The sequence below is a fragment of the Gracilinanus agilis genome, chromosome 6 (genome assembly GCF_016433145.1).
Source record: "Gracilinanus agilis isolate LMUSP501 chromosome 6, AgileGrace, whole genome shotgun sequence".
NCBI classification, from domain to species: Eukaryota; Metazoa; Chordata; class Mammalia; order Didelphimorphia; family Didelphidae; genus Gracilinanus; species Gracilinanus agilis.
Genome location: NC_058135.1, coordinates 192,733,143 through 192,759,703, shown reverse-complemented (window position 1 = coordinate 192,759,703; position 26,561 = coordinate 192,733,143). Strand labels below are relative to the sequence as shown.

The 26,561-nt window shown below is 38.9% G+C and overlaps 1 protein-coding gene across 1 annotated transcript in view; it reads left to right on the top strand.

The window, feature by feature from the left end:
- The first annotated feature begins 12,105 nt into the window (after window positions 1-12,105).
- Window positions 12,106-26,561, top strand: part of LOC123252442 (sodium-dependent phosphate transport protein 2B-like) — a 108,271-nt gene continuing 93,815 nt past the window's right edge. The window contains 2 exon segments of the mRNA XM_044681752.1: window positions 12,106-12,225; window positions 14,495-14,938. Of these exon segments, the coding sequence (XP_044537687.1) occupies window positions 12,106-12,225; window positions 14,495-14,938 (564 nt within the window).

Sequence of the window (26,561 nt, the reverse complement as noted above, 5' to 3'; positions counted from 1 at the left end):
CAGGGCTCCCTACTACAACTTCCTCAGACACATCCCAATTCCTTTGTGGGAGGTGTCTGAGAAAGTATTAGAGAAAGAGGCACTGGTGCTTTTGGCACCTTTTTTGGAGGAAGAGCCTTGGTCCCAACATAGCTGTTGGAGATCTACCTCCTAGCCTCCCTAGACCATTTCTTTCCCTAAAAATAAACCCAGCTATTCTGTACCCTTAAGTTGTTTCCTGATCTTTATTAAGCTCTGAAGGGCTTGGGACAATTTTCCCTTCTAGGCTTGGAGCTATCCCAGCTAGGCTACCTTCCTCCTATTCCCTTTCCCTTCCTTTACTTTCCTTCTCCTCCTACCTTCCTTATCTTCTGTCTAACCCACATAATAGATAATAAGTCCCAGTCTGAGATCCAATTTTAGGAGAAATTCTGAGACATAAAGATATCCTACAGCAGCAGAGCCTTAAAGTGAATGGGAGAGGAAGAGAAAAGATGGATTATTTCTTGTTCCACGTGCCCTTTCTCCCTCAGATTGAGTCATGGTGGGGGACAGACAGGTAGTTATTCACTACAAAAATTAAGTCAAGAAGCTTTGCCTTCCCTGTCCTTGACTCTAGAACCCAAAGTATTGGCAGATAGGGCTGGCTCAGCATTGGCAGAAGCAGGGCTCAAAATATCATCCTTACCAGGACCCTAATTCTCTCTCATGTGGTTTCTATCTCACTGAAATACCTGAGGACAACAGAGAACCAGAGGGATTTTATAAGATGAAACCTGCCAAGGCCTTGCTTTAAAACCCTAAATAGTTTTCCTAAGGGAAAAGCCTAATTAAAGTGCTCCATGGCTCGAATAGACTTAGCGCTACTTTTATTTTTAAGTAACTTTGTTTATTGAGGCACATGGCTTTTCCCAGAAAAGTTCTAACTGTAAATAGAACTTCCCTGGCCCCACAAAGCTGGGAGAGAGGGCCTTCCTGGGTAGGGAAGATGCCAGAGAGTGACCTATATGACCCAGCCCAGACTTATTAAGCTATGTGTCCATCCATTCCTGGCCAAATGGAAACTGGGAGAAAGGGGTAGGTGGAGAACTGTCCATGCTTAAGAGAAACTGGAATTGGTCAATAGCATGTGCTGTGGCCACTTCTCTGAAATGGCTGGGTATGTATGTTTGGGCTGCTTCCAAAGGCTGATGACCACAATGACCAATACCAAAGATAAACTTTCATATGTGACCATGCCCTCTGTGTCCTGATATTCCTTCTAATAGTCCTGGGCAGTCTATAACTAATTTCTGGAACACTAATAAGGTATTTCTGAATGGTAAGGTGCCTTAAGATCTGCATCTTGTTTGATCCAGAGAGATTGGTATTGTATTGGCCACCCAGCCCTTTACAGGACTGGGGTAGTCCTGGAAGGATTCTAAGGTGAATGACCTTGCTGTTAGCCCTTATATCTGTGTCCTTGCATCTCTGTCTCTTTCAAAGAGGGGAAAACCTGCCAGGTCTTTGGAGGGGAGGTAGACTGGCAGGTAGTCTTCCATAGGGAAAAAATGGATTAAAAAAGCATGATTATCTTCAGACACATTGTAGGCATTTTTTCTTTATCTCTAAGGGATAACAATCTGGCTGGACAAGAAGTACCTTTGTCAACCTTGAACTTTAAGGTGACCCATTATAAACTAATCTGGAACCATCTTCCAAAATTTCATTTACTTGTGAGGAATGAGTATTGTTCATTTTGTAGGAAAATATAAGTGAGGTAATGGAGGGATATTACAATAAACTAAGTGGTTTGTGGGAACACACTCTAGGATTTATGAGAGACTGGACCAGGGTAAAGAGACCAGAGTTTACTGGATTTCCACAGGAATGGTAGTTGATCTTAACTGTCACCCAACTTCCACTAGACCAGAGTATAGTAACAGGCTAACAAGGTAAAAGGGGCTTAACAGCTTTAATTAAGTTAGACTAAAATGTGGGAAAGGATTTCTATACTTAAAATCTAAAGGATAAAACCACAGGGCAATGGGAGGACTTATTCTACTCCTATCTAAGTGATCTAAAATAACAGGACCTAAGGAGCTATAAATGGAGTCTCTGGGTTTCTGCCTCAAACCTGGAACCTGCCAGGCTTGAGTACAGCTAGGGCTTTGTGGCTTTGGGATTCTCACTGCAATCCACTGATGATCTCTGGATGCCAGGAGTTAAAGTTGTCTCAGGAACCAAGTAGTAAGGGTTTTGCTTGAAGCACTGTCCTCCAGTACTCAAACTTCACCTCTTCTCTTGGCTCTGTAGATCTTGTCCTTTTGCTAGATGCCACACCACACAGGATCCCAGGGGAAATCAGGAAGCAGGATGTCCTTTGCTCTGAGGTCTCCCAGGCTGGCAACAGTTTCTTGCCCACCACTAATGGAGTCCACACTCAGGGCACAGACAGACTTCCTCCTCCTTCATTCCAACCTGGAATTCCCAGCTCCAGCTCCTTCCTTCTAGGTACAACTTAATTCCTAATAACTAGCTAATCTCATCTTACTCATAACAGTTTCCATTTCTTGTCCTCTTTGGCCCTTAAAATCCTGCTTTTTAAGATACTGATTGGTGAGCATGTGATGGAAAGGTTTCAGCCAGTCAACATTCCCAGTGGGTAATTCTGAAGGTTAAATTGACTGTCAGCCTGGTCCCCAAATCCATTTTCATAATGGTGTGTAGGGATATATATGTGTGCACATGGGTAGTGTGAGGGAGCCCCTGTATTCTAGCAGCTCAGATGCCTTCTCTTTGCCTTTCATGGGGTCTCCTTCAAAGAAAGAATGATTTTCTCTTGCCTTTCTACCAGCCACATCTATAACTTCCCTCTAAAACAGCCTGTCCAATATTTCTACCTGATCCTACCTATCTAGGTTCTACCAACAATTCTTCATTTCCAAAGACTATACAGGAAAGGAAAATATAGATTGAGGAAGGCCAGCCCATTCCCCAAATCCTGTGTTACTCCATTTTGGGTCATATGTGGAACCTTACTCTGACCTTCCACTATATAGAATTCTTTGTAGGCAGATACCAGTAAATTCTGTATACATATAGTCACTGAATTGTGTAACTTCTTATATTATATTGAAAGTAACTTAAATGATTATGATTTTATATTGCTTATTGGGAAATAAGAAAATGTTTACAAATAATATATATATATTGATATACATAAGCAAAACTATTTGTATATTTTGTAGTATCGTTTAAACTTGCCCACATCATACTATAAATACAGAAATTAAACACCTCATTAGTCCCCCTTGCACTTTATATGCCTTTTCCTACTTGGATTATTCTTGTGATCTGTTTGCATGCTGTAATTTTCAATATTTTTAGGGGAAAAAAAGAATGTGAACTATTAGGATCTTTAGTTTCTGTCACAATAAAATGAGGCATGCAAAAAGTAAGGAAGGAAGAAAGAAAGAAAGAAAGAAAGAAAGAAAGAAAGAAAGAAAGAAAGAAAGAAAAGGAAAGAAAGAAAGGAAAGATTCAAACCAAAAAGGATGCATGTTTGAAAGCTAGGGGGTGGGTTACTTTGATTCATTCTAACATCTTCTCTCCAAGATGTTGTTTGTTCATATGAGCCCTTCCTCTCTGGTTCCCTCCCTAGTTAGTAAAAATAAGTGTCAGATCAGGTTTCCTGTCTGGTCTGATCAGGAATCTGAAAGCTAGAGTTGGGGGTCCATTACCCTGTAATATCCTTTCTTAAGCTAGGAGAGAATAAACAGATCATTATTTTTCCTTATTCTAGTTCCTGGATCTGGAAACCTGAATTAATCTACAAAATCTTTGCGTAAGGTACTTTTTATAAAATCTATATATATATTTCCTCTGGGCCTTGTCTAATCTTGGCCAAACCTGTGGACGGTTTCTTAGTTATGGGGATTTTTTTCCATACCTCTAAGGCACTTTGTACATTGAATTAAAGCTTCTCTAGGTAAATTAATCTGATCAGCATGTAATTCCCATTCATCTTTTCCAAGTAACATTTCTTTAGTAACTCTGATGCCCTGTTTCTTATTAATGGCTGCCTTCTCTTTTTGCCAATTCATAAAATTCTGATTTCCAAAAAAGGTAGTTCCCTGCAGAAAGGGAATATCTTTAGGTCTGAATCCAATCAAAAGGGGTTATCCAAATCCTCCCTAAAGTCTCCACCAAAGTTAAAGTGTATGGAGAAACAGGACCATATGAAGCACAAGCTGTCTTAATTTCTTTTAACACTTTGTAGGGAAGAGGCTTCCATGTGGGAACTATTTCATCATCATCCAATTCATCTGCTCTAAAAATAACTGGGAAATGGAATGACATGCCTCCTTCCTTCCAAGTATTTTTAATGCTCCTTTAAACCCTATATTCCAGGGTTGGGGTGGCTGAGCTGGAGCTCCAAGTGGCAGAGGCTCCTCTGCTTTTATCTCTCTTTCCTCTTTGGAAGAGAGGTTTTTAGGTGGGGGAAGGTCTGCTGCTAGTGACTTTTTCATTCAAATTTTAAAGTCCTGTTTTGATTTACTATGAACCACTTCTTCCTCCTCTGATTCTAACACTGAAACCTTAAAGATTTCATTCTTTGCATTCTGACCAGATAACAAAGTTGTTTTTTCAGTAGCCGATGAAATTTTTTCTGGCACTTGTTCTGATCCATGCTCAGTATAATAGTTTTTCAAATCATTGCCAACGTTTTGCCAAAATTCCAAGGGAATCCACAGACTACAATTTAGTGAGCTGTTCTTTACTAATTTTTACTCCCCATTTTCTGAGGATGTGCTTAGTTATATAAATAAAAAGATTTCTTTCCTTTGATTCACAATGTCCCATCCTATTAATCTGTTCTTTTACTTCTAGTGTCTTCCCTTAAGGGGAGAGTTCTGAAAATGCTGGATTTCTTGCCCTTCTTTGGGCAGAAACTAAACAGTTGTAATTTGGGAGTTGTCTGAAGGGGAGGGCAAATCTTTACCTGAATCCAGTTATCCAAGGTCCCTGTTCGGGTGCCAAATCTCAAGATCTTTTTATCATCTCCAGATAATCTGATAAGGATGGCTTAGTTGATAAGGAAATAATGGACATGGGAGACGATATTGACCGTTAACTCATAGCTGCTTCTCCGAAGTGCCATTGAGTCACAAGTTTATTATATAAGAAATTCAAACTCCCTTTCACCCAAAAGCACAAGGATAGTTTCCCACAACTACACAGAGCTGTATTTTTAACATAGACAATACAACAGGCTTAGAAGCTTCAAGGTGAAGATAAGAACCAGGCTGGACTTTCAGCTACATTTGTTATCACCAAGCCAAGTCTGAGAATACTTTTCTCAGGGGCAAATGCCCCAGTTGACTAAGGTTTTGGCCTTGGCTGCATTTCTGACCAAAGGGGAAGAATGTTAACCTTTTAACTGCTGGTTAGCTAGCAACTTAAAGCTTTTCAATAAGGCCACAATACTTTTCAACAAGAAATCACAAGGATCACAAAAGGGGTCAAAAGAGGAATCTCAGATTTTTTTATCTATTCTCTTATTGGCTTCCCACACCCACACCCCTTATTCCACAGAGGGGAGGTAGTTAGCGTTTCCACTGGGCTACTGGACAGAGGGGTGACTGGTGTGAAAAAATGTAATCAGGCACAGTGGAGAGGGAGAAGGGATCAGCTCTGCCCGAGTCCCTCTGCCTTTCTAGTAACAAATTCCTAGGGGGAATGGGGGTGGTGGACACATACCCACAGAGAGAGAAATACCCATGTCTTGTGTTTGCCATCACTGTCCTAGGCAGCTAAATATTATCTCATTTGGTCATCACAAAATCTTTGGCAGGTAGATGCTATCATTATCCTCATTTTACAGTTTGGGAAACTGCCTCCACTTTAGTGCTCCAAACATTATACCATCTAGCTGTCTAATGAGAAGTGGAAGCTGACTCTAATATTATATGGTTAATCCCCAAAACATTTCTTTTTTATTTTTATTTTGTCTTGTAGGTTGTGTTTGACTCTTCACAACCCCATTTGAGGTTTTCTTGGCAAACATACTGGAGTAGTTTGCCATTTAGGTTATGCAGGTGGGTTCTTCTAGCACCCATACAGAATGAAATCCATCTATGCCTTCAAAGCCTGTGTGATAACTCTTTATGACCTCTTAGGAATCCTCCATAGAGAATTTACTCAAACTTTGATGTACTTCCTCTGCCTCTTTTCATACAGTTCAAGAAACTAATTTTGTGAACTTAATTTTTTCCAATGAGTAAACATATTGTCCCCTTTGCCTTGTTACTCCTGTCCTCACTTGGGGGGGGGGGAGGATGGTGGATAAGAGAAAAACAAAAGCCTTGGAATGTATATGAATAATCAAACGAAACAAAGTCCCGCCCTGGCCATGTTCAAAACTTTCATTTTTCATTCTACATCTCGAGGTCATCCCTCCTCTGTCAGGTGAGTACCATGCTTCACTGTGTTGATCAGTATTTCAGTAAACATCTAATAACTCCACAAATACATTCTCTTCATTACATAATAATGATATTTATTACAAGGCTCTGAGCTAGGTCTAGATTTTTTTAAACTAGGCTAAAAAAGTAAAACAGCAAAACAATCCTTGACTTTGCAGAACTTTAATTAGCAAGATACAATAGGGATACCAGTAAATACAATTTAAATACAAAGGATACTTTGTAATTTAAGGAGGCAAAGAAGGAAATATATGGCACCTGCTATGTGCCAAGCACTGAGCTGTGCATTTTACAAATGTCTTATTTGGTTCTCACAATAACCCTGTGTGATAATGAAATTAAATCTGCCCTGCCCGTCCTTAATCTAATCACCAAAGGTGAGAACATCCCCACTTAATTCAGGAGTTGGGATGTCTGTGACCCACAGATGAGTGACAAATCAAAATTTACTGATTGCCTCCTGGGTAGTCCTAAGCAAAGTGTCTGTTATGATTGGACACCTAAACTAAGAAGGCGGCACAGGAAGTGACGCAAAAGAGGCCCCTTTAAAAAAAGAGTGCAGTTCAGGTGAGTTCTGCTCTCTTGGCCTGAAACTGGACCTGGAGAAGCTCTGGCTAGGATCTTGGGACTTGGTGAGACTCTTCTTAAATCTTTCCCTTAGAACTACATGTGGCAAGTGAAGAAAGCTGGCTTAGCCTTCCTGAAAGTACTACCCTTCCAGAGGCTCTTTTGATTGGGAGAAGCCCTTGTGGTGAAACCTCTTGTTAATTGACTTTTAGGTTCTCAGGCTGGGACCTCTGGAGCCCTGCTGAAGTAAAGCCAGGGATTGAGTATATAGTCTAGTTCTTTAAGCTAGATTTCTTACTCTACCCCAGTGGTTCCCAAACTTTTTTGGCCTACCGCCCCCTTTCTAGAAAAAAAAATATTACTTAGTGCCCCTGGAAATTAATTTTTAAAAAATTTTAATACCAATTAATAGGAAAGATAAATGCACCTGTGGCCATCACTGCTCCCCTGGATCACTGCAGCACCCACCAGGGGGCAGTGGCACCCACTTTGGTAATCACTTTTCTACCCCCTTCTCTTCTCTCTACTTCCACTCTCATATTTTGTAAATAAATTACCTAAAATCATTTTAGAATTGAGATTATTTAAATTTTTGGTGACTACATCTTTAAATATTAATATATCCAACCAAAAACCTCTTTTTTTCTTTTACACCTGGGAGGTAGGTACACTTTTTATCCCCATTTTACAGACAAATGGAGGTTAAGCTACTTGCCCAGGCAACACAGCTGGTAAGTGTGTAAAGCTAGATTTGAATTCAGATCTCCCTGAATGTAGGTCCAGGGCTCTTGTCCACTATAGCTATTATTACCTGCCTCTAAGGGACAGAGTGTTAATAGCTGGGGTGGGTGAGAAGGAGAGAAGGTCAAGAAAGTATTTATGTAGGAGTTGGCACCTGACTTTTGCTTTGAAGAATGCCAGAGATTCTTCAAGGGGGAGGTTGGGAGTGAGTACATTACAGATCTAGGGAAGGCAGAGTAATACGGAATGTCATGTATAGGCAACAACATGTCAGTTTGACTAGATCAGTCAGTGAATGGAGGGGGTGTATTACAAAATGATTGGACAGGGAAAGAAAGTTCATGGAAGTCTTTAATAATTGGTAGTTTATAATCAATAAACAGCAGAGAGCCATTGAAAGATTTTTGAGCGGAATGGGTGTGTGAAGTTAAAAAAATTTTAGTGGCCTTGTTTCCTATCACCTATATTTTCCTTTGTATCCCTCATCCTCTCCCAACCAAAGAGTCAATTCTTCATTACCTTATAATAAGACAGAATTTTTTGAAAGAGGAAAAACAGCTGAGTAAAACTAATTTTTTCCCCAAAAGGCTGATACTTAGTATATTTAGTATTCTATACCCATAGCCAATTATCTCTACAAAGATTTGGGAGAAGTACCTTTCCCTTTATGTTGTTAGGAACCAAGTTTGGCTGCTAGAATTTTGCTGCTTTTCATTTTGATTGTTTGTTTTTCTTTTTTCCATTTCCATTGTTGTTTTTAATCATTGCAAATATTGTTTCTTCCTGGTACTTCACTTTATAACAGTTCATAAATGGTTTCCCAAGCTTCTTTGTGTTCATCATTATTTTACAGCATCATATTATTCAATAAATGCTTTTTTATGGTCAGAATATAATAAGCACAATGTGATGTGTTCTTCTTGACTTCTCCCTCTCTGTATGTGTTTTGTCTTTGGCCAATAGAGCTCAATGAATCTTTGTTCATCTGGGGCTCTGCCTCTACTCCTCCACCTTGAGTCCTGTGAGTTACTATTTAAAATTAAAATGACAAAAAATTTTATATAAAGCTATTATTGTTTCCCCCATTACTATATTATCTCTCTCTATAAGATGTCCCAAAAGTCTCAGTACAGTTTGTAAGATAGTTATGTTTGAATATTTCATTCCAAATTCCAAATGAAGATTCCTTTCCAGTCTTGAAAATTTCTCTGAAATGGAAAGCTTTGGAGTGGGTGAGATAGGAAGAGAATAAGCTCTTAATGACTCCATAATTCCACTGTTCCCTGCTTAGAATGAGTTAACAAACACATCCCCCATGACATAACAATGCACTATTTACCAAGTGGCTAAAAATGTTTAGCATGGGGGTTGAGTAGGGAGAAGAGATTAGATAAAGATCTTAAATTACCAGTGCATCTCTTCCAACCCAGAATTTATAACTCCTTTCAAATCACTGGGTTAATGTGGTGAGAATGGACCCAATCAGATTGCTCCCATTCTGGTGCTTGGGAATTGATGTGATATGAATATATGAAAGATGCAAGTATGTGTAATTGAAGTCAATTAAAAAGACTGAAGAATCAAAGACACCCTTGATTTGGGTTTGGGTTTCCTACCAGATAACCTTGGTCCTTCTGTGCTAAACGTGGTATCTATCTTTCACGCCTTTCTCTCTCTCACTCTACCTATAATGTATTAGGTAATAGATAGGTTCTTAGTTCCTTAGTTGAGAGCACCACTTGAAGTTCAAATAAAACCTTTGTTTTTCCTTTATTCCTTCCTTCCATCTCTTTCCTTTCTTCCTTCCATCCATTCTTCCTTTCTTCCTTTATACATAGACTGTATGAGGAGCCTCTTTTGGAAAATCAGTGGATCATTATTCTAATCTTAACTTTACTGAAAGTATATAAAAACTACATCTCTCTAGTTTCTTCATTTATAAAGCCAGAGGCTTGTGTTAGATATCTCTTGTGCCTTTTGATGGCTAATGTTTGCTGTAGGTCCTTTTTCTATTGGGGAGCCTATCTATGCCTTTTTATTTTGTCCAACTAAATAATTGGTAAAACATTAATTGCTCATTGGTATGAAAATTGGTATGAAAATGACAATACTACTCACATTAATTTATTTATTTAGTACCATACCTATTAGAATGCCAATAAGCTTTTTAATTAGAAAACAAACTTCATTTGTGAGAAAAAAAGATCAAGAATATCTAGGGAACTAATAAAAAAAAAGGAAGGGGACCTAGCAGTACTGGATCTTAAACTGTACTATAAAGCAGTAGTCATCAAAACAATATGGTACTGTCTAAAAGACAGAAAGGAGGATCACTGGAATAGCCTTGAGGTAAAATATCCTCAGCAACATAGTGCATGATAAACCCAAAGATCCCAACTTTTGGGACAAAAGCCCACTCTTTGATAAAAACTGCTGGGAAAATTGGAAAACAGTATGGGAGAGATTAGGTTTAGATCAACATCTCACACCTTTTACCAAGATAAATTCAGAATGGGTAAATGACTTAAATATAAAGAAAAAAACTATAAGAAAATTAGGTGAACGTAGGATAGTTTACCTGTCAGATCTATGGGAAAGGAAAAATTTTAAGACCAAGCAAGAGATAGAGAATATTACAAAGTGTAAAATAGATAACTTTGATTACATTAAATTAAAAAGGTTTTGTACAAACAAAACCAATGCAAACAAAATTAGAAGAGAAGCAACAAATTAGGAAAAAAATATAACAAAAACCTTTGACAAAAGTCTAATTTCTCAGTTCTATAAGAAGCTAAATCAATCATACAAAAAAAATCAAGGCATTCCCCAATTGATGATGGGCAAGGGGAATAAATAAGCAGTTTTCAGATGAAGAAATAAAAAATATCAATAAGAATATGAAAAAGTGTTCTAAATCTCTCATAATTAGAAAAATGAAAATCAAAACAACTTTGAGGTACCACCTTACACCCAGCAGGTTGGCTAATATGACAGCAAAGGAAAGTAATATCTGTAGTAATATAATTTGGAGGGGATATGGAAAAATTGGGATACTAATGCATTGCTGGTGGAGTTGTGAAATGATCTAACCATTCTGGAAGGCAATTTGGAATCATGTCCAAAGGACTTTAAATGAATGCCTGCCTTTTGATCCAGCCATACTACTGCTGGTTTTGTACCCAAAAGAGATAATAAGGAAAAAGACTTGTACAAAAATATAACCACTCTCTTTGTGGTGGCAAAAAAATTGAAAAATGAGGGGCAGCTGGGTAGCTCAGTGGATTGAGAGCCAGGCCTAGAGACAGGAGGTCCTAGGTTCAAATCCGGCCTCAGACACTTCCCAGCTGTGTGACCCTGGGCAAGTCACTTGACCCCCATTGCCTACCCTTACTACTCTTCCACCTATAAGTCAATACCCAGAAGTTAAGGGTTTAAAATAAAAAAATAAAAATAAATAAAAATAAAAAAATTGAAAAACGAGGGTATGTCCATCGATTGGAGAATGGCTGAACAAGTTTTGTGGTATCTGATGGTGATGGAATACTATTGTGCTGAAAGAAATAATGAACTGGAGGAAATCCATGTGAACTAGAATGACCTCCAGCAGTTGATGCAGAGTGAAAGGAGCAGAACCAGAATGTTGTACACAGAGTCTGATACACTGTGGCACAATCAAACATAGCGGACTTCTCTATTAGCAGCAATGCAATGATCCAGGACAATTCTGAGGGACTTATGAGAAAGAAAGCTATCCACATCCAGAGAAAGAACTGTGGGAGAAGAAAGAGTGAATGGTGGAGTTACCCACAACTATATAGAAACAATGTAAATACACAACTTAGGGACAAAGGAAAAGGATGCTGGGTAATGGAAAAAGAATTCTGGGAGACTGAGTCCAAAGGTCAAGATTTCTAGTTAATACAGAGGGGACAGGAGGAGGAGAGGGAAAGAACATGAATCATAGAACCATGGAAAAAATAGTCCAAATTAATTAATTAAATAGTACAGAACTTTGAAAAAAATACTTGTTTCGAAGGAAAACTTCATCTTGACAGGATTGTCTAAGTATAAACTAAACCATCGTTTATTATTCCAATCCCTCAGTTCACAAAAAGACGTTATCTCAAATAATGAAATGTTGTCAAATTCCTTCAATTCTTTGAGACCTTTGACACATACTCAAATCCATTCAGCTTTTCCCACTTTTCTTATCATATATAGTCAAAACAGTCAAGGCTTTATTGGCACATATAGCATAAGACCTTGTCCTTGCTTTTAAAACTCAAGTTGATGAGACAAGCCATCTGTCTGCAAACAGCATGAAAAATACATGAGAGTATATCAAGTGATCATGGGCTACCATTACCATCTCACCAATGAAATAGTGAAATCCTTTAATTTCAAGAGTGGAGATGATGCCCCTGAACTCCTGAAAGTCATCATGGATCCCCTTACAAAAGTCACCATCCAGGTAGTGTTGTATAACCTTTTTTGGTGAAGCCATAGGGAACATCATTCTAAAAGGAGCATAGGAACTATGGGATTTGCAGTGTCAACCTTATCCCTATTCTTTTACTCCATTACTCAGGGCATATTTAGGCTATGGTTTTATGTTATCCCAAAATACTGCATCAAGCTTCTCACCCTATATGATGCCTACAAATATCTGGCATTCACTATGGCTGATTTTGACTCATACCTACCAGCAATTTTAGCCATGATTATAACAACTATCCAAGGGATTTGGGGGCTCAGGAAGGCCATACAACTACTGTTGGGAACTAAGAAACACATTAATGATGACCTGTTACAAGTAATGAAGGAACAGTTGAGGCTAATGGTTGAGATTAACAAAAAGATACAAGAAGGGAAAACTTTAGATGCTCATACCATGCTACAATTAGAAGTGATAGAGAAGGCATACAAACCAATGACCACTGACACGAACAAACCTCTGACTACTGAAAGCTCTTCCCAAACCAATAGACAAATAGGCCAACATCTAAACTGAGGCAGGAGCAGTAGGCCCTACCACAGTGTCTCTGTACCCCATCATTGACCAAGGACAGTTTAGACGTGATGGGAAACTGGTTAAGATGAAGACATATAAAGCCTTCACTGCACAAGACCTAGAAGTATTAAGGAGATTTCCAAAATATTTCTTCTCCTCATTCAAGTCGGTAAAAGAGCTCAAAAGAATGGTCACTTTATTTAACCCCAAATATATGGATGTTGAATTTTTATTGGATGAATTTTATACTCCATCAGAAAAGGCTACAAAGACCTTGCTTTGTGGCCGAGGGACCATGAAGACATTGACCTTATTGATAGTGCTAACATGAAACAATTACTTAAATGCAGGGCAGACCTCCTTGAAGCAGCAAAAAATAGATGCTAAGTGCCCAAATGCATGGAACAAATTTGAGAAGTTGAGGCAGGCAGAGGACGAACACCCAAGTCTTTTTCTGGACTGTTTGATTGAGGGAGTCGAAAATTTTTTCGGGTACGATAAGGACCAGATTACTGAATCACTACCCTACATGAGAAGAAAATTTGTAACCACTATTCCCATACAAAATTCTTTCAAGCATAGTTGTCCCTGACACTTGAAGAGTTGAGACAGCATGTCACATACATCCACAACTCTAGAAACAAAGAGCAAAGAGCAAAATCTGAAGCAGAGTCAGAGAAAGATAGGACAATCACTGAGCTAAAAAAGGCAACTAAAGGAGATAAGAAAAGATAAGTAAAGGGAAGAAATAAAAAATCTAGCATTACAAGCTATAAGAAATCAATCTTACAGGCAAACAGAATCATATTCAAGCTCAAAGAAATCAAACAATAAGGTACCAAGATGCTTCCTTTGCCACAGACAGGGTTACCTAATCAGGCAATGTAGGTTCAGGAAACAAACTGATTTCTCAAAAGACAGGGCACCCAATGAGTCTAGGAGAACGTTTTATAATAGCAAATGGAGAAATAAATCACAACAGAAACAAGAAGACAATGAACACAAATGTTGTAATCATGAATGCAAAGCCAACTCAAAAACACCTTGACTTGGAGAGATGGAAAGCTACCTCAAGTTGGGAGTGAGGCCCAGGCATGCATGAAGCTGGGAAACTAATTTATCTTGTTTAAAAATAAATAGTTTGAGAAAAGAGAGCAATGGGCTCAATGAGAATAGAGGGAAGATAGAGGATGAGGCTACAGTCTTGTGGTTAGGCAAGACCAGTGATGATAATCAATATATATTATTGGATGACAAACAGAAAAAAGCACTGCTGAGGCACTACAAATGCATGAAGAGATAACTCAATTGAAGAGAGAGATCTTTGGAGATGAGCACACTCTTATGGGGAAGACTGAGTCAGCACATACTCCAGTGCAAAATGGAGATGTGGGACATAAAGGCAAGGGTCTAGTCAGAAGCACTATAGGCTTAAAACTAGCAAGCCTGGTTGATATACCTGTGTTGGGAAAAGACTTTATTTGAGATAGAAATCCAGAAACTATTCTGAATAAAAAGAAACACAGAAGGGACAATGGCAAAAGAGAAAAGCCATATGTATCCAACTCCAGAAAACAGCATTCTGCCAGAGAGGAGAGTGAAACAGTTTTACCCTCAACCCCGCTTAACATACATACAATGTAGGCAAAGACAACCCCTATCACAAACTACAGGCTTTCCAGCCTTCCTGATCAATACTGGCAAAATTATATTCACTCTTATCCCCTAGGCTTGTGATTTCAAACCAAAAATCCAAGCAGAGAAACAGTTTGAACTCAAACTGCTTTCAAATGAGGTTTTTCTTAAACCGAACCCCGCCAGCAAGCCTGAGAACTCTGAGGAACTCAGAGAACCAGCTAAGCTCACTTGGCATATGGATTACCAGCAAAAATGCCCAAAGTTAGAGCAGAGACACCCTGGCTTAGTGGAAGGGCAAAATATCAAAACAAATTCTCACCCTGAAACTGTAAAAGGGGTCTCTCCTAAGCTGCTGGCTGTGAAAGAAAAAGATCACTTTCTAACAGACTTTCCAGGGCAGACATTTTCCTCAAGCAGAACAGTCCTTCAGAGTTCTAGGCAAGGCACAGTTACCAGGGAGACTCATGAGCTGGGGGGAGGCAAAGAGTCAGAATGCTCAGACAACCTGTCCATGGAGGCAACCATGACGGATGAGGTATTAATCTTGGATTACCATATATCACCTAATATACTGACATTAGAATCTGATACCACTGATTTTAAGCCACAAGAACAACAAAACCAGTTGTTTCCTTTACACAATAACAACACCACTGAACCAATAATCAGTATCAAGATCAATGGGAAAATCCTACAGGGTTAAGTTGATACAGGAAGAGAGGTCAGTGTTTTGCAAAACTTGCCAAGGGATTGTGAGATGCAAGGGAAGGTACAAATGAAAAGAACCACTGGGATCACTCAATTAGCACCAAAATTTAAACCAAAAATGGTGAAATCAGGACCCATCAAATTCGATCACTCATTCCTGTTATTATCATCATGCCCAAACCAATTAGCAGCCACCATATACTGGGTGTTTCCATCAGCATCTAGCTTTTTTTTTTCTTTATTGGCATGATGGGAGTGTTGAATTCCGAAAAGCCATAGACTAGTATTCCTTGATCTAGGAGACTTTGGATTATTGGTCTGATACCTGCCACTGCCTCTTTGCTAAGTTTGAACTGTGGAATCCTGGGTAGTATTCTCCCTTTGACTTTGACCTTTACAGTTTTGGCTGACAGGATTCTCCCTACGTTGGTCGATTTAGTAGCCCAGATGTCATTTGGGAGTGTATCTGGAATCTTATAGATATTATCTTGTTCTATCATTAGTAAATTTGATTCCTTTGTTATCCTGTCTAAGCATAGGATGGGATGATGCTTTAATGATCTTTTAGGAAGGTGCAAATAGAGTTCACCATTCAATTCACAGTATATGATCCCTTAATTATATTTGTTACAAACTCTTGTTATTTGCTTGCTGGTTTCCACAGGCCCTTGTCTAGATGGTGCAGGGTGACAGTTAGGCCTAACTGCCACTTCTGTCAACAGACCTTTTCCCTGGCAGTTAAACCCAGTCTCCCTAACTTGTTTGGTCCCCCCTACTGTCCATTCCTGTCTCCTACACACCCTTCTGGACCCACATATAGTATTTAAGTTATCCCTCCCCCCTGGTTTTCTCCATAAGAATATTCAGTTCAAACTATGCAACCCTTATATTCAAACCCTACACTTTCCCAGTTAAATTCCTTCCCATCCTTTGTCCTTAGTGTAGGAAAGTATAGATAGCTTTAGGACAATAAGTATAGATAAAATTTATTATTTTGGGATTGTAGACAGAGGGATAGGAAAATATAAGTTTAGTTTAGCCTACCCTCCCTCTCTCAAGACCTCACACCTCCCAAGTTCTGCTCTAGACTGAGCCACATGTGTTGTGCCTGGTGGGTATTTATAGGGTTGGCTCCAACAGACTTTTGCCCTGGCTCACGGCATCTGGGTACATTCCAAGGTGTTCAACTGCTGGTCTTGTCACTCAAAGGTGGTGTCCATCTTGTCCCACAACTTCAATACAACATGAATGCCATTTTGTTTTTTGAAAATTTCAACCTGCAAATTTTCTCGTCGAGCATAGTTGAGAGAGGGAGGGTAGGCCTATACCTGCAACCCAACTTGCCTTACTGAGAGAACTAGAGAGCAATCATCATCGTTGACAATAGAGCTGAGAGTGAACAGTGATACTGTCATCAAAGATCATCAATAGACTTTCCTAATCTTTGGCTTGGCTCTGGCCAAGTCAGGCCAGAGTTAGTGAGAGGGTGAAGAACTTCCAGTCTCTACCTGATCTAGCAATCTCCAGAGTTTGATCATTAGCTTAGAACATTATCAATAAGGTTCCCAAATCCTCTATCCTTTTCCCTTGTTCCTAACCCCATTAATTAGAATCAAATATAATGTTTTATTACCAAGTACTTTTCCTGAGTGGTCAATATATCTAAGCCCGTGGGAAGCGGAGTCAATCACAAGTAAGATCTTCACTGTTATTGAAACAGTGAATCAATAGCCCTTATCAATATCTATTCCAAACCCAGGCTGAGGAACTAGAGAGGTTAACTATACATATAACTTCTCAGTGGTTCCCTGTCTGAGCAACTGTTAAAAGGGGATAGCTGACAGGTTCAGTTTAGGCAGGCCTGTCAGGAGAGGAGAGGCATAGCCTCTTGCCAGCAGCACCAACACAGAGGCTGTGGGAGTGTGCTTTCTCTCCTATCAAATCTAATACAACCTTTCAAAGCCTCTATTATCCATCCTCCTTTTTTTATAACAGTAGGCATCAAAATTTACTCTGAGACTGAGTCATTAAGAAGGTGAAATAGCTCCTGTGTTGAACTTGGTTCATTTGGAAAAATAAAAATCTCCTCTCCCAACTTGGTAGAGTTAGCATAGTTGTCGTGATGCCCTCTTTTCATTGCCAAGCATAGTGGAGCTAAGGAGCAAGAACTGGGTTGGTTCAAGCACTGCATTGGTAGAATTTTATTTCTCACCACCACTGTGGTCAAAGAGAGACTCAACCATTCTACCATTCTGTGTCTGATGACTTTTTTTGATGATGTGGATATGATGGTATTGTCCTTCAGATTAAGGTAAAGGGAAAGTTCTTTCCCAAAGGATACTCACAACTCAAACAATAGCAGTCAAACCCCTACCATGGACCAAGAACTGAGGGATCCAAAGGCAAAAATGAGACACTCATTGGTCTCAAGGAGCTGGAAGTATACTGGGCCCCCCAGAACAGGGGAAAAGGGTTTTTCTGGCCTCATCCTAATCAATAAGAGGAGGCAAAGCTGCATATATTCACTGTAGTCCTTTGGAAACAAGACCAGTCTGTTTCCACTTTTTATACAACCCAATTTTCTCTTCTGTACACTAAGGGCTCCTTAGGACAGTAACTAGTTAACCTTTTACTCACAAATCATAGCTGAAGAATAACCTAACTCTTTCTCTCATGTCTGTTGCTTTCTGCAGCTAGATACAAAAAGTCATAAATAAAATTGCTACAGGAAATGAGGCTGCAAAAAACAAGAGTCTGATTAAGACTGGGTGTAAAATTTTTTTTAATGTGTTAAGTATCAAAAAATGATTCCAAGGTATAACAAATAAAATCAATATAGAAGGATATATTTAAAGATATTAAGGTTTTATTTAAAGCCATATCGATAATTAAAAAACCATGTGCCTGCAAAGATTTAAGTCAAATGCCCTGCCATGCTTTCCCCCTGGCTGCTTCACAGGAAAGAGGAAGTACCAATCCCAATCTCCCTATTTAAGCTTCTGTTTACGTTGTCTTACTTCCACAGTTGAATTATGAGAAATATAGTTTGTAAGAGACCTAAATGTCCACAGGAAGTTTAGACCAGAGACCTCAAGATCTGTTCAAAGAACCCAAAATTTCCAATATCACATTCCCCCCTGAGAGAGGAGAGAGATTGGTTTCCTCGAATGCTCTTGTAAACATAACTAACTTTTAAATCACAGAAATTTGGGGATTAAAGAAAAGAGGACAAAAACAATGAACCAGTGATTGCTAGCTACATTGACAAAATAGCCAAATAGGGGCAGTCCCCTTTGGCATAAGAGTGTACATTCAAACAAATACATTCAACTCCCAATAGTTCAATCAAATGCAACCCCCCCCCCAAAGTTCATTTTGGATCTTCATGATCTAGTGTAGGTTCTTCAGGCATCTTCATGGTGCCTTCTCCAAACAGGTTCATTGTCTGGATTCTGGGAAGATGGCAATTTTTTTATCCTGAAATTACTCTCAAAGAATTTAAACTTTACATTATAGATTATAAAACATACATTCTCTTCTGAGGAGAATTATACATTGCTCCCTGAAATTACTCTCCAAAGAGTAAAATTTTATATTATAGATTATGAGACAGACATTCTGATTATAAAACATACACACACCCCTGAGGAGAATCAATAATACATTTTCCCCAGAAAAGGGTACCCCAGGTCAGCTAAGGATACATGGCTGAGTTATGGGGTTGTATGAAATCAATTAGCAAAAGAAATAAAAAAATAAAATCCAAATAAAAGAGAAAAATTAACTTGTGAATGAAATGTAAAATGCCAAAGTCTTATGTGCAAAAAATGTGAGGAAAAATAAACTTATAACAGGTCTTTGAATCAAGGCCCAATTAAAGTGATTTAAGCAGTTTGCAATTGACCATTCAGGAGCCATGACTACTATTATATTAAAAGGAGGCTACTACTATATATTAGATGTATGTGAAGATGGAGTACAGAGAGAGGATAGGATGTCACTTCTCCTTTATAACAGTTGCCCAGGCAGGATCCTTTAGGTCAATGTCTGTTATTCCCTTCAGGACCCACCTGGGATTAATTGATATTAATTATTGGGCTCTTCAGCTGAGGTAATGTTGGTAATCTGACTGCAAGACTCCCTTCCCAAATAAACTTTGAATAATCAATTCAGGAAGGTACTTTAAAACTTTGAATATATTTGGCACAAAAGGATAATGGTATGGGATAGAGGTATTGGGAGACCCTACTTTAAATTGTTACTAATGAATCTCTAACTGCAGGCAACGAAGGAATCAAGATGATAGCTTCTCTCTGGTACAGCCTGGCCAGGGCTACACCAGAGCAGGCAAACTGCTGTGAAATATTCAGCTTCTTCTTCAGTAGATCTTAAGCCTAATCAGTTGAGATATCCACCCTTTTATCCACCCTCTTCTTCTTCTCCTGCCCACTTCCCGGATCCCTCCCGGGCCCTGGAAAGCCTAGATGACTAAGATGATTTACTTCCTAATATCTAGGGGTAGTAGAATCAGAGATGGTGGTCTGATACAGGTTGATGACAATACAGGAAACACAGGAGGAGCTTGCAGGGTTGAGTTTGCAAGTCTCAATCTCCCCAAAGACCAGGATCCACTCCTCTCCAGCCTCAGGGACAAGTAAAGACCCCAGAACCTCTGCCAGGGTACCCAACTGCCCTCTCCTGCATCCGCATGCCTCTCTGGGAACATTCTGACATCCAACTGATTCACTTGTCAATCACCGAGTGAAACTTCAAGCTCCCAGAGATTCAATATAACACTACAGAAAGTTGCCATTCTATATATAAGAGAAATGACAGGACCAAATATGTGTGCAAGGGAAGTGTCTTTCCCTGGTTTGATTTGCCTCCACCTTCTCAGGGATGAGCCATAATGATAGTCAATCTTAGATGCTTGGCTAGGAATGAAGCTCAGGGGAAATCTGGCCTCTAACATATGTCAGAAAAAGCTACAACCCCAAACCTCAAACACTAGTTTCAAGCCCTTCAGTACTGGCATAGAAATTCAACAATCCCATCTGCATTTGGGATGGTCTGTATGACCTTGTGCTGCTAGGCACTGTGCAGTTTCTGGATAATCTCCATGACCTAGTGGCTCTTTTGCTCCCTTCTCCTGGAATGAGACAGAGAGACATTAATTACAGTCCCATAATATTTACCAATAATTGGCAGGTTGCCATAGTCTAAGGCTTTTTGGGTATGCATTAATATTATAACAAATATATATGTATGTAAAAATATTACTGTAAAATCAAGAAGGATTAACATTGATTATATATACTTTCAGTACAAAAATGAGAAAAAAGGAAGAGTTAATTACTCTATTAAAAAATTAAAAGGAAAAACAATAAGAAAATTTAAAAATTCAGGGAAAAATACAATGTTTTCAAGTATAAAAATGAGAAAGAAAAAAACATTGTATTGCACACACAAGGAAAAAGAATAAAAGAATGTTTTATATATATAGCTTAGAATTAGTGAAAGGTTTTTCACCCAAAAATGAGATCCATTTCCTGTTAAGCTTTTTCAGTTTTTGTGAGTATAAATGGTTTTTAAAAAGTAGCAAATTCATAATGCACATTCAAATAAAGTACCATAATTTCCAATAACATATTTAAAGACAATAGCAAACAAACCCATTATTATAACCACTTGCTATGATGTTTAAAGAATTGTATACTTGTCACAAATTCAATAGCCTTGGCTGAGATATTTTCTTAACAAACTATTACTGCCTCCATGGAAATTGTTGGGCAGAGCCTAAAAAGAAATCTGATAAAGAACTTTTGGGTCTAAGTTATCCTCAGGAATTCTAGATCCTTCTGATGGGAAAGCAAGCCAAAACATCAAGCGTAAAGGACCTCTTCTCGCTTCCTGTGTAATATACAAAAGCATGGGCAGGAAACCTCCATTTGTTTCCTTTACCCCATTTAAGACAACATTCTTTATAAGATATATATATATATATATGTATATATATTTATATATAAAGCTCTATCATACATACAGAAGTTACTAGGTATCTTAAGTCAATTCTAAAAACACTTTATAAAATTTCAATTTAAATTCTTAAGTCATTATATTCTTCAAGGTTGTATAAAATTATCAAGATCGAATAAAAACTTAAGGCATGGCGATGGGCTTTTACAACTTAAAAAAGGTTTAAAATGTTCATAAATGGTACAGATAAGAGAATTAGATTAATACAGGTAAACTTAAAAAAATTGAAACCTTAAAGAAATCAGGAAATACAATAATATGAGGAGCAGATTATAAGCAATGCAGATTATAAGCAGATTTTTACCAATTCTAATAGATTTGTTCACTCTTTGGGAGTTACAATAAAATCATAAACAGAATTAATCTAGCAGCCAAAATTTTATTAGCTTAAAATGATCCAGTGTAACAGAAAAATCAATAAAACAACAATCATCAAAATACAATAAGACACAGAGACTTAAAAAAAAACCCATGCAGTCTGAGGGTTAAAATCCACCTCTGGTCCAATATAAGTTCCTTCTAACTGAGCTCTGCACTGAGCACAGTGTGGATGACTCCATAAGGGGTATATAGTTCAGAGTCTTGGGCAGGCCCAGTGTGTGTGTGTGTGTGTGTGTGTGTGTGTGTGTGTGTGTGTGTGTGTGTTGAAACCCTCCCTTGATTTTCAGGCAAGATAAGACACTTGCCATTCTACTTCCTGTTTAAAGAGTAAAGGCTAGGGCCCACGTGGAAGCCAATTGGGATAGGGGCTAGAAAAACCGCAGGTTAGAGATCCCACATGGTGCAAGGCTTGTGGGGGGGATGCCTAAGTCAGATCAGGTTTTAGAAGACCCATGTGGAGGGCAGTAGTGGAGTAGAAGCTCCCTTCAGGTTAAAAGTCATTAATGTCTATGAGGAAACACCCCTGGGATGAAAGCCCCAGGTGTATGCAATGAGAAAGAAGGGGAGTTTTACTTCCCAAGTCTTAAGGGGCAGCTGGGGTCGTCCCAGGGTCAGTGGCAGCAGCACTTTTGTAGGATCAGCAGCAGAAGCAGAAGCATCCGGCATTAGCAGGAGTTAGGGGGCCCCCAAACAGGGGAAAAGGGTTTTTATGGCCTCATCCTAATGAATAAGAGGAGGCAAAGCTGCATATATTCACTATAGTCCTTCGGAAACAAGACCAGTCTGTTTCCACTTTCTATACAACCCAATTTTCTCTTCTGTACACTAAGGGCTCCTTAGGACAGTAACTAATTAACCTTTTACTCACAAATCATAGCTGAAGAATAGCTTAACTCTTTCCCTCATGTCTGTTGCTTTCTGCAGCTAGATACAAAAGTCATAAATAAAATTGCTACAGGAAATGAGGCTGCAAAAAACAAGAGTCTGATTAAGACTGGGTGTAAAAAATTTTTAAATGTGTTAAGTATCGGAAAATGATTCCAAGGGCATTGATGGAAAGCAAAAAATCTCTTTCTCCTGAGATGGTGAAGGACTGCAAGGATTGTGGGTTTCCTGTATCATAAATTCAGTGTCTGAGGACAGAGCTAGATCTTATTAATATAGCTCAGACAATGGGGAAGAATTTAGACTTCTCCAAGATAGGGATAAAGCAATTAACTGCCTAGGTCTGCTTTTGAGTGTAGCCCCGCTGGCCTTCAGAAATGAGACAGATAATTGTATGGGTTATATTCTCTTCTTTCAGCAAGTGCTACATAGTCCAAGCAAAAAGGCTGGAGGTCTTCTCCAGGGATTATGGGGATGATGAGGGAGAGAAGAAGGGGAAGGTGAGGATTCAGTGATCAGTGGTGGTCATGTTTTCAGAGTTGTGAATTATATCTTCACATAATATCATTCTTAGTAACATTTTTTTCTGTAAGCCATCATCTAGACCAGGGATGGGCAAACTACAGCCCACGGGCCAGATGCAGCCCCCTGAAATGTTCTATCTGTCTGCAGGACATTATTCCTATTATGACAAATACAATGAGTAGGATACAATACAATGAAACTTCAAAAGAGTTGCCTTAGAAACAGACTGACAGATGAGAATTTACTTTCCTTTGGCCCCCTCTTTAAAAAGTTTGTCCATCACTGATCTAGACTTTAAACAATGTTACTATTACCTCACCAGAAAATTATACCTCTCCCACTCTCTGCTAGATTGAAGGGAAGATAACTTGGATCCTAATGAACACAACCTATGAAGAGAACATTGCAAGATGCGAGTAGGAAATCTGCTGGAATTGTTCACCCTATTCTCAAACATGTTCCATCAATTCTAACAATGTCCTCCTCATCATGATGTAGTGGCTAGAGCTCTGGATCCAGAGTCAGAAAGATTTGGTCCACATTCAGTCTCAAAGAGTTACTATGGTTCTGTACTACCTAGAGTTGAATAGAAAAATATTCTATAGTGGCTTCAGAGAGTTACCAACTACAGTAAATTCATAGGGTCATTCAACAATAACTTGACCACTGACATTCTGATTGGCCTACTATTCAATGTCTCAAATATAGTTTAGCTAGTTACAAAAGGAAGATAATCTAAATTTTAGTTTTAAGGTTAGGACTTCATGAATTTTCATATATCTCCTGATGTAGAAGAATTTATTTTACAATATGCTAGTTTTGCAAAGATTTTTTTCCTAATAGAAAGACTTACTCAGAGATTTCTGTAAGCAACTTAGAGCACACAGACAAGAGAGTCCAGACAAATGAGATTTATGAAGATGAAGATAAAAGAAGACTCAGTTAAGTTTCATACATGTTAATCATTATTTGGAATAGATGTGTAATCAGTTGTGTAACACCTTTCATGTTAACCAATCTGATGAAATATTGTCAAGTATATCAAGTCACATAATATAATTATGGCTTTTCAGTTATAGAATAGAATTAATTATGACTTTTATACAGTTATCTTTGCTTTTAGAGATGATGTATTAGAATTGACTTCTGAGGTACAAATCTTATAGTTATCTCAGAAGCTGCAATTTGATTATAGATATACTTATTTTGCTTATTACTGTTCAATAGTATACAACTGATACTTTGTTAAGATTTTAAGCTCATTTGTGGAGATTGACCAATTTTGTTGATTTGTGGAATATTGTTAATTGTAAAAATATTCATCAAGACTTGTCACCCTCCCATATTGCTATTGATATCCATGATTGGGTTTAGCAGGCACATGGACTGATGCCTGGAGCAATGCAAAACCTCCTTATCTGGTTCTCTTAGTTGTAATGGGCCTCTTTCTCTGTGTTTGCTTCCCTGTTCTGATTCACTCTGTATACCAAGTCCTCCTTGTACTAGACCACCATGTACAGAACTTACAGTATAATTAAGAGAGGGGATGCAGAGAACCCTAAATAGTAATATTTCCCTTTTTGATATGTTCCCCCCCCTCTTCCCAGCATGTCATATGAGTTTGTTATAGTAGAAATTACAGAAATAGAAATGAGTTTAAGTAAAGTTAAAGTTGGTTTGTAGAGGCTAACATGGGCACATGCTAGGAACTCTAGAGAAGGGATTCTGGGATGTGGTTACAGAGGAAGGAGCGGTTTTGAAGTTGCAATGGTCACTACACTTGCTTCCTGTCCTGATGCTAGAGGGAAAGAGCTGCTTTTCACTGCTGAACCTATCTAACCAAGCCTGTTGGTGAGAAAAGGGAAACTTTTTAAATTCCTTTGGGAGTACCTTTTCTCACAGAAGAAACACACTTGAAGAAGATCTTTATACCATCAACCCTGACTAAGAAGAAGTGTTATCCAGAATCTGTTGTTGTGTGAGGACTGAAGTCTTTACCTCAGACCTGGTCCAACTGGAGTGAACTCAGTCACCTTGAGTTCATTCTTATCCATCTTGAAAACTAATAACATCTATATAAACTGACAAGGGAGGATTTTTAGTGTCAGTTAATACAGAGAGAGCTTTGGAATAATTAGCCAGAAGCAGGGAGTGTCAGGGAACATCAAGAAACAGAAGACTCCATCTTGTGATGGACATAAGAGGGAAGATGGAAGTAAGAGACCATAGGCATTAGGGCATCCTGTAATAAGGGGGTAAACAGGTGGATATTAGAGGAGCTGGTGATACCAGTGAGTCACCTGGGCCAGAGAGCCTATAGCTACAGTAATAGATGATTTGAGAAGCCAGGGATGTGTATGCCTGAGCAGTGATGCCCAGTCAATCTCCCTGCTGCTTGTAGGCTCCTTTAAGGTGGAGAATGAGGAGCCCCTCCCTGCTGGAGTGAAAGTAGTAACCAACAGGAAGTGAAGCTGACTCACTTCCTGAATAAAATGGATGCCTGGCCAATACTCCCTTTGAAGTCAGGTGGTTGCTATCTTTCCTCTCCACAGCCCTTAGCCCTGGATGATGTTATAAATGATTATAGAAGCTTACAGTATCAGGCTAAGGGTTTATTTATTTAAACACAAGAGGGAAAACAGAGGAAAGAGGGTTAGGGTCTAGAGATGCTGTTGCTAAGGGTGACTGGCCAGTATTGGCAGAGGGCCTCGGAAGGTAAGATCAGGCTGAGGATACCAGCCCCTCATCCAGGGATAATTTCCCCTGCCCTGATGTTAAGTGATCCATCAGCTAGACAGATGAGGTTGATGATTTGGTTTAGGGGTGTCCCTGTGGCTAGGCTGATCTAAACTAATTCCTGCCCGTGTTCCACAACCCACCACCCAGGGTCCCAAGGGAAATCCAGAGGTAGCTTGGTGTCTGGGTGAGGTCAAGGAAATCAGAACCCCCAGGTTGGTTCTGCAGGGGTATTTATAGTCCCTGCTCCAACAGTCAGGTCTTGAGACTAGGACTTGTTGGAACAAAGTTCCATTTCCCTAACTGCCAGGATTGCCTAGGGTAATTTTGCAAATGCAAGAGATCTTGCATAAATCCTGCATTACAATCCTCATTCCCAAATCCTTTCTCTCTCCCTTTTGTTTTTACTAATAAACCTGTTAATTTTACATAAAGAAGTTTTGGAAGACTGGCTTGCACTTTGGCCTAGTGGGGTAAGGCCTAATCTAGCTTACTTTGCCAAAGGGGAAATGGTAATCTTGGTCCTCTGACAATAGACTACACTTTTCAACTAATTTTAGAATGTCCATCAAATCTCTTAGGTAGAGACATACTTTGTAAACTAGGTGCAATGATACAATGTGATCCTTCAGGGAAATTTTTTTATATCTCCCCAAGAACTCATTACAAGCTTATTCACTATTATTTCTGGATACAATGGAAAGTGATGAAGAAGTGAATTCAATTTTTGTAATCCCCAGTGAGATACCAGAAGGAGTGTGGGCTAAACATTCCACAGACATTGGGTTATTGAAACCTGCAACACCAGTGAAGGTCAAGACTAAGGAGGGAATACCACCATGAATTCCTCAATACAAGCTTAGCAAAGAATTCACCAAGGGCATAAG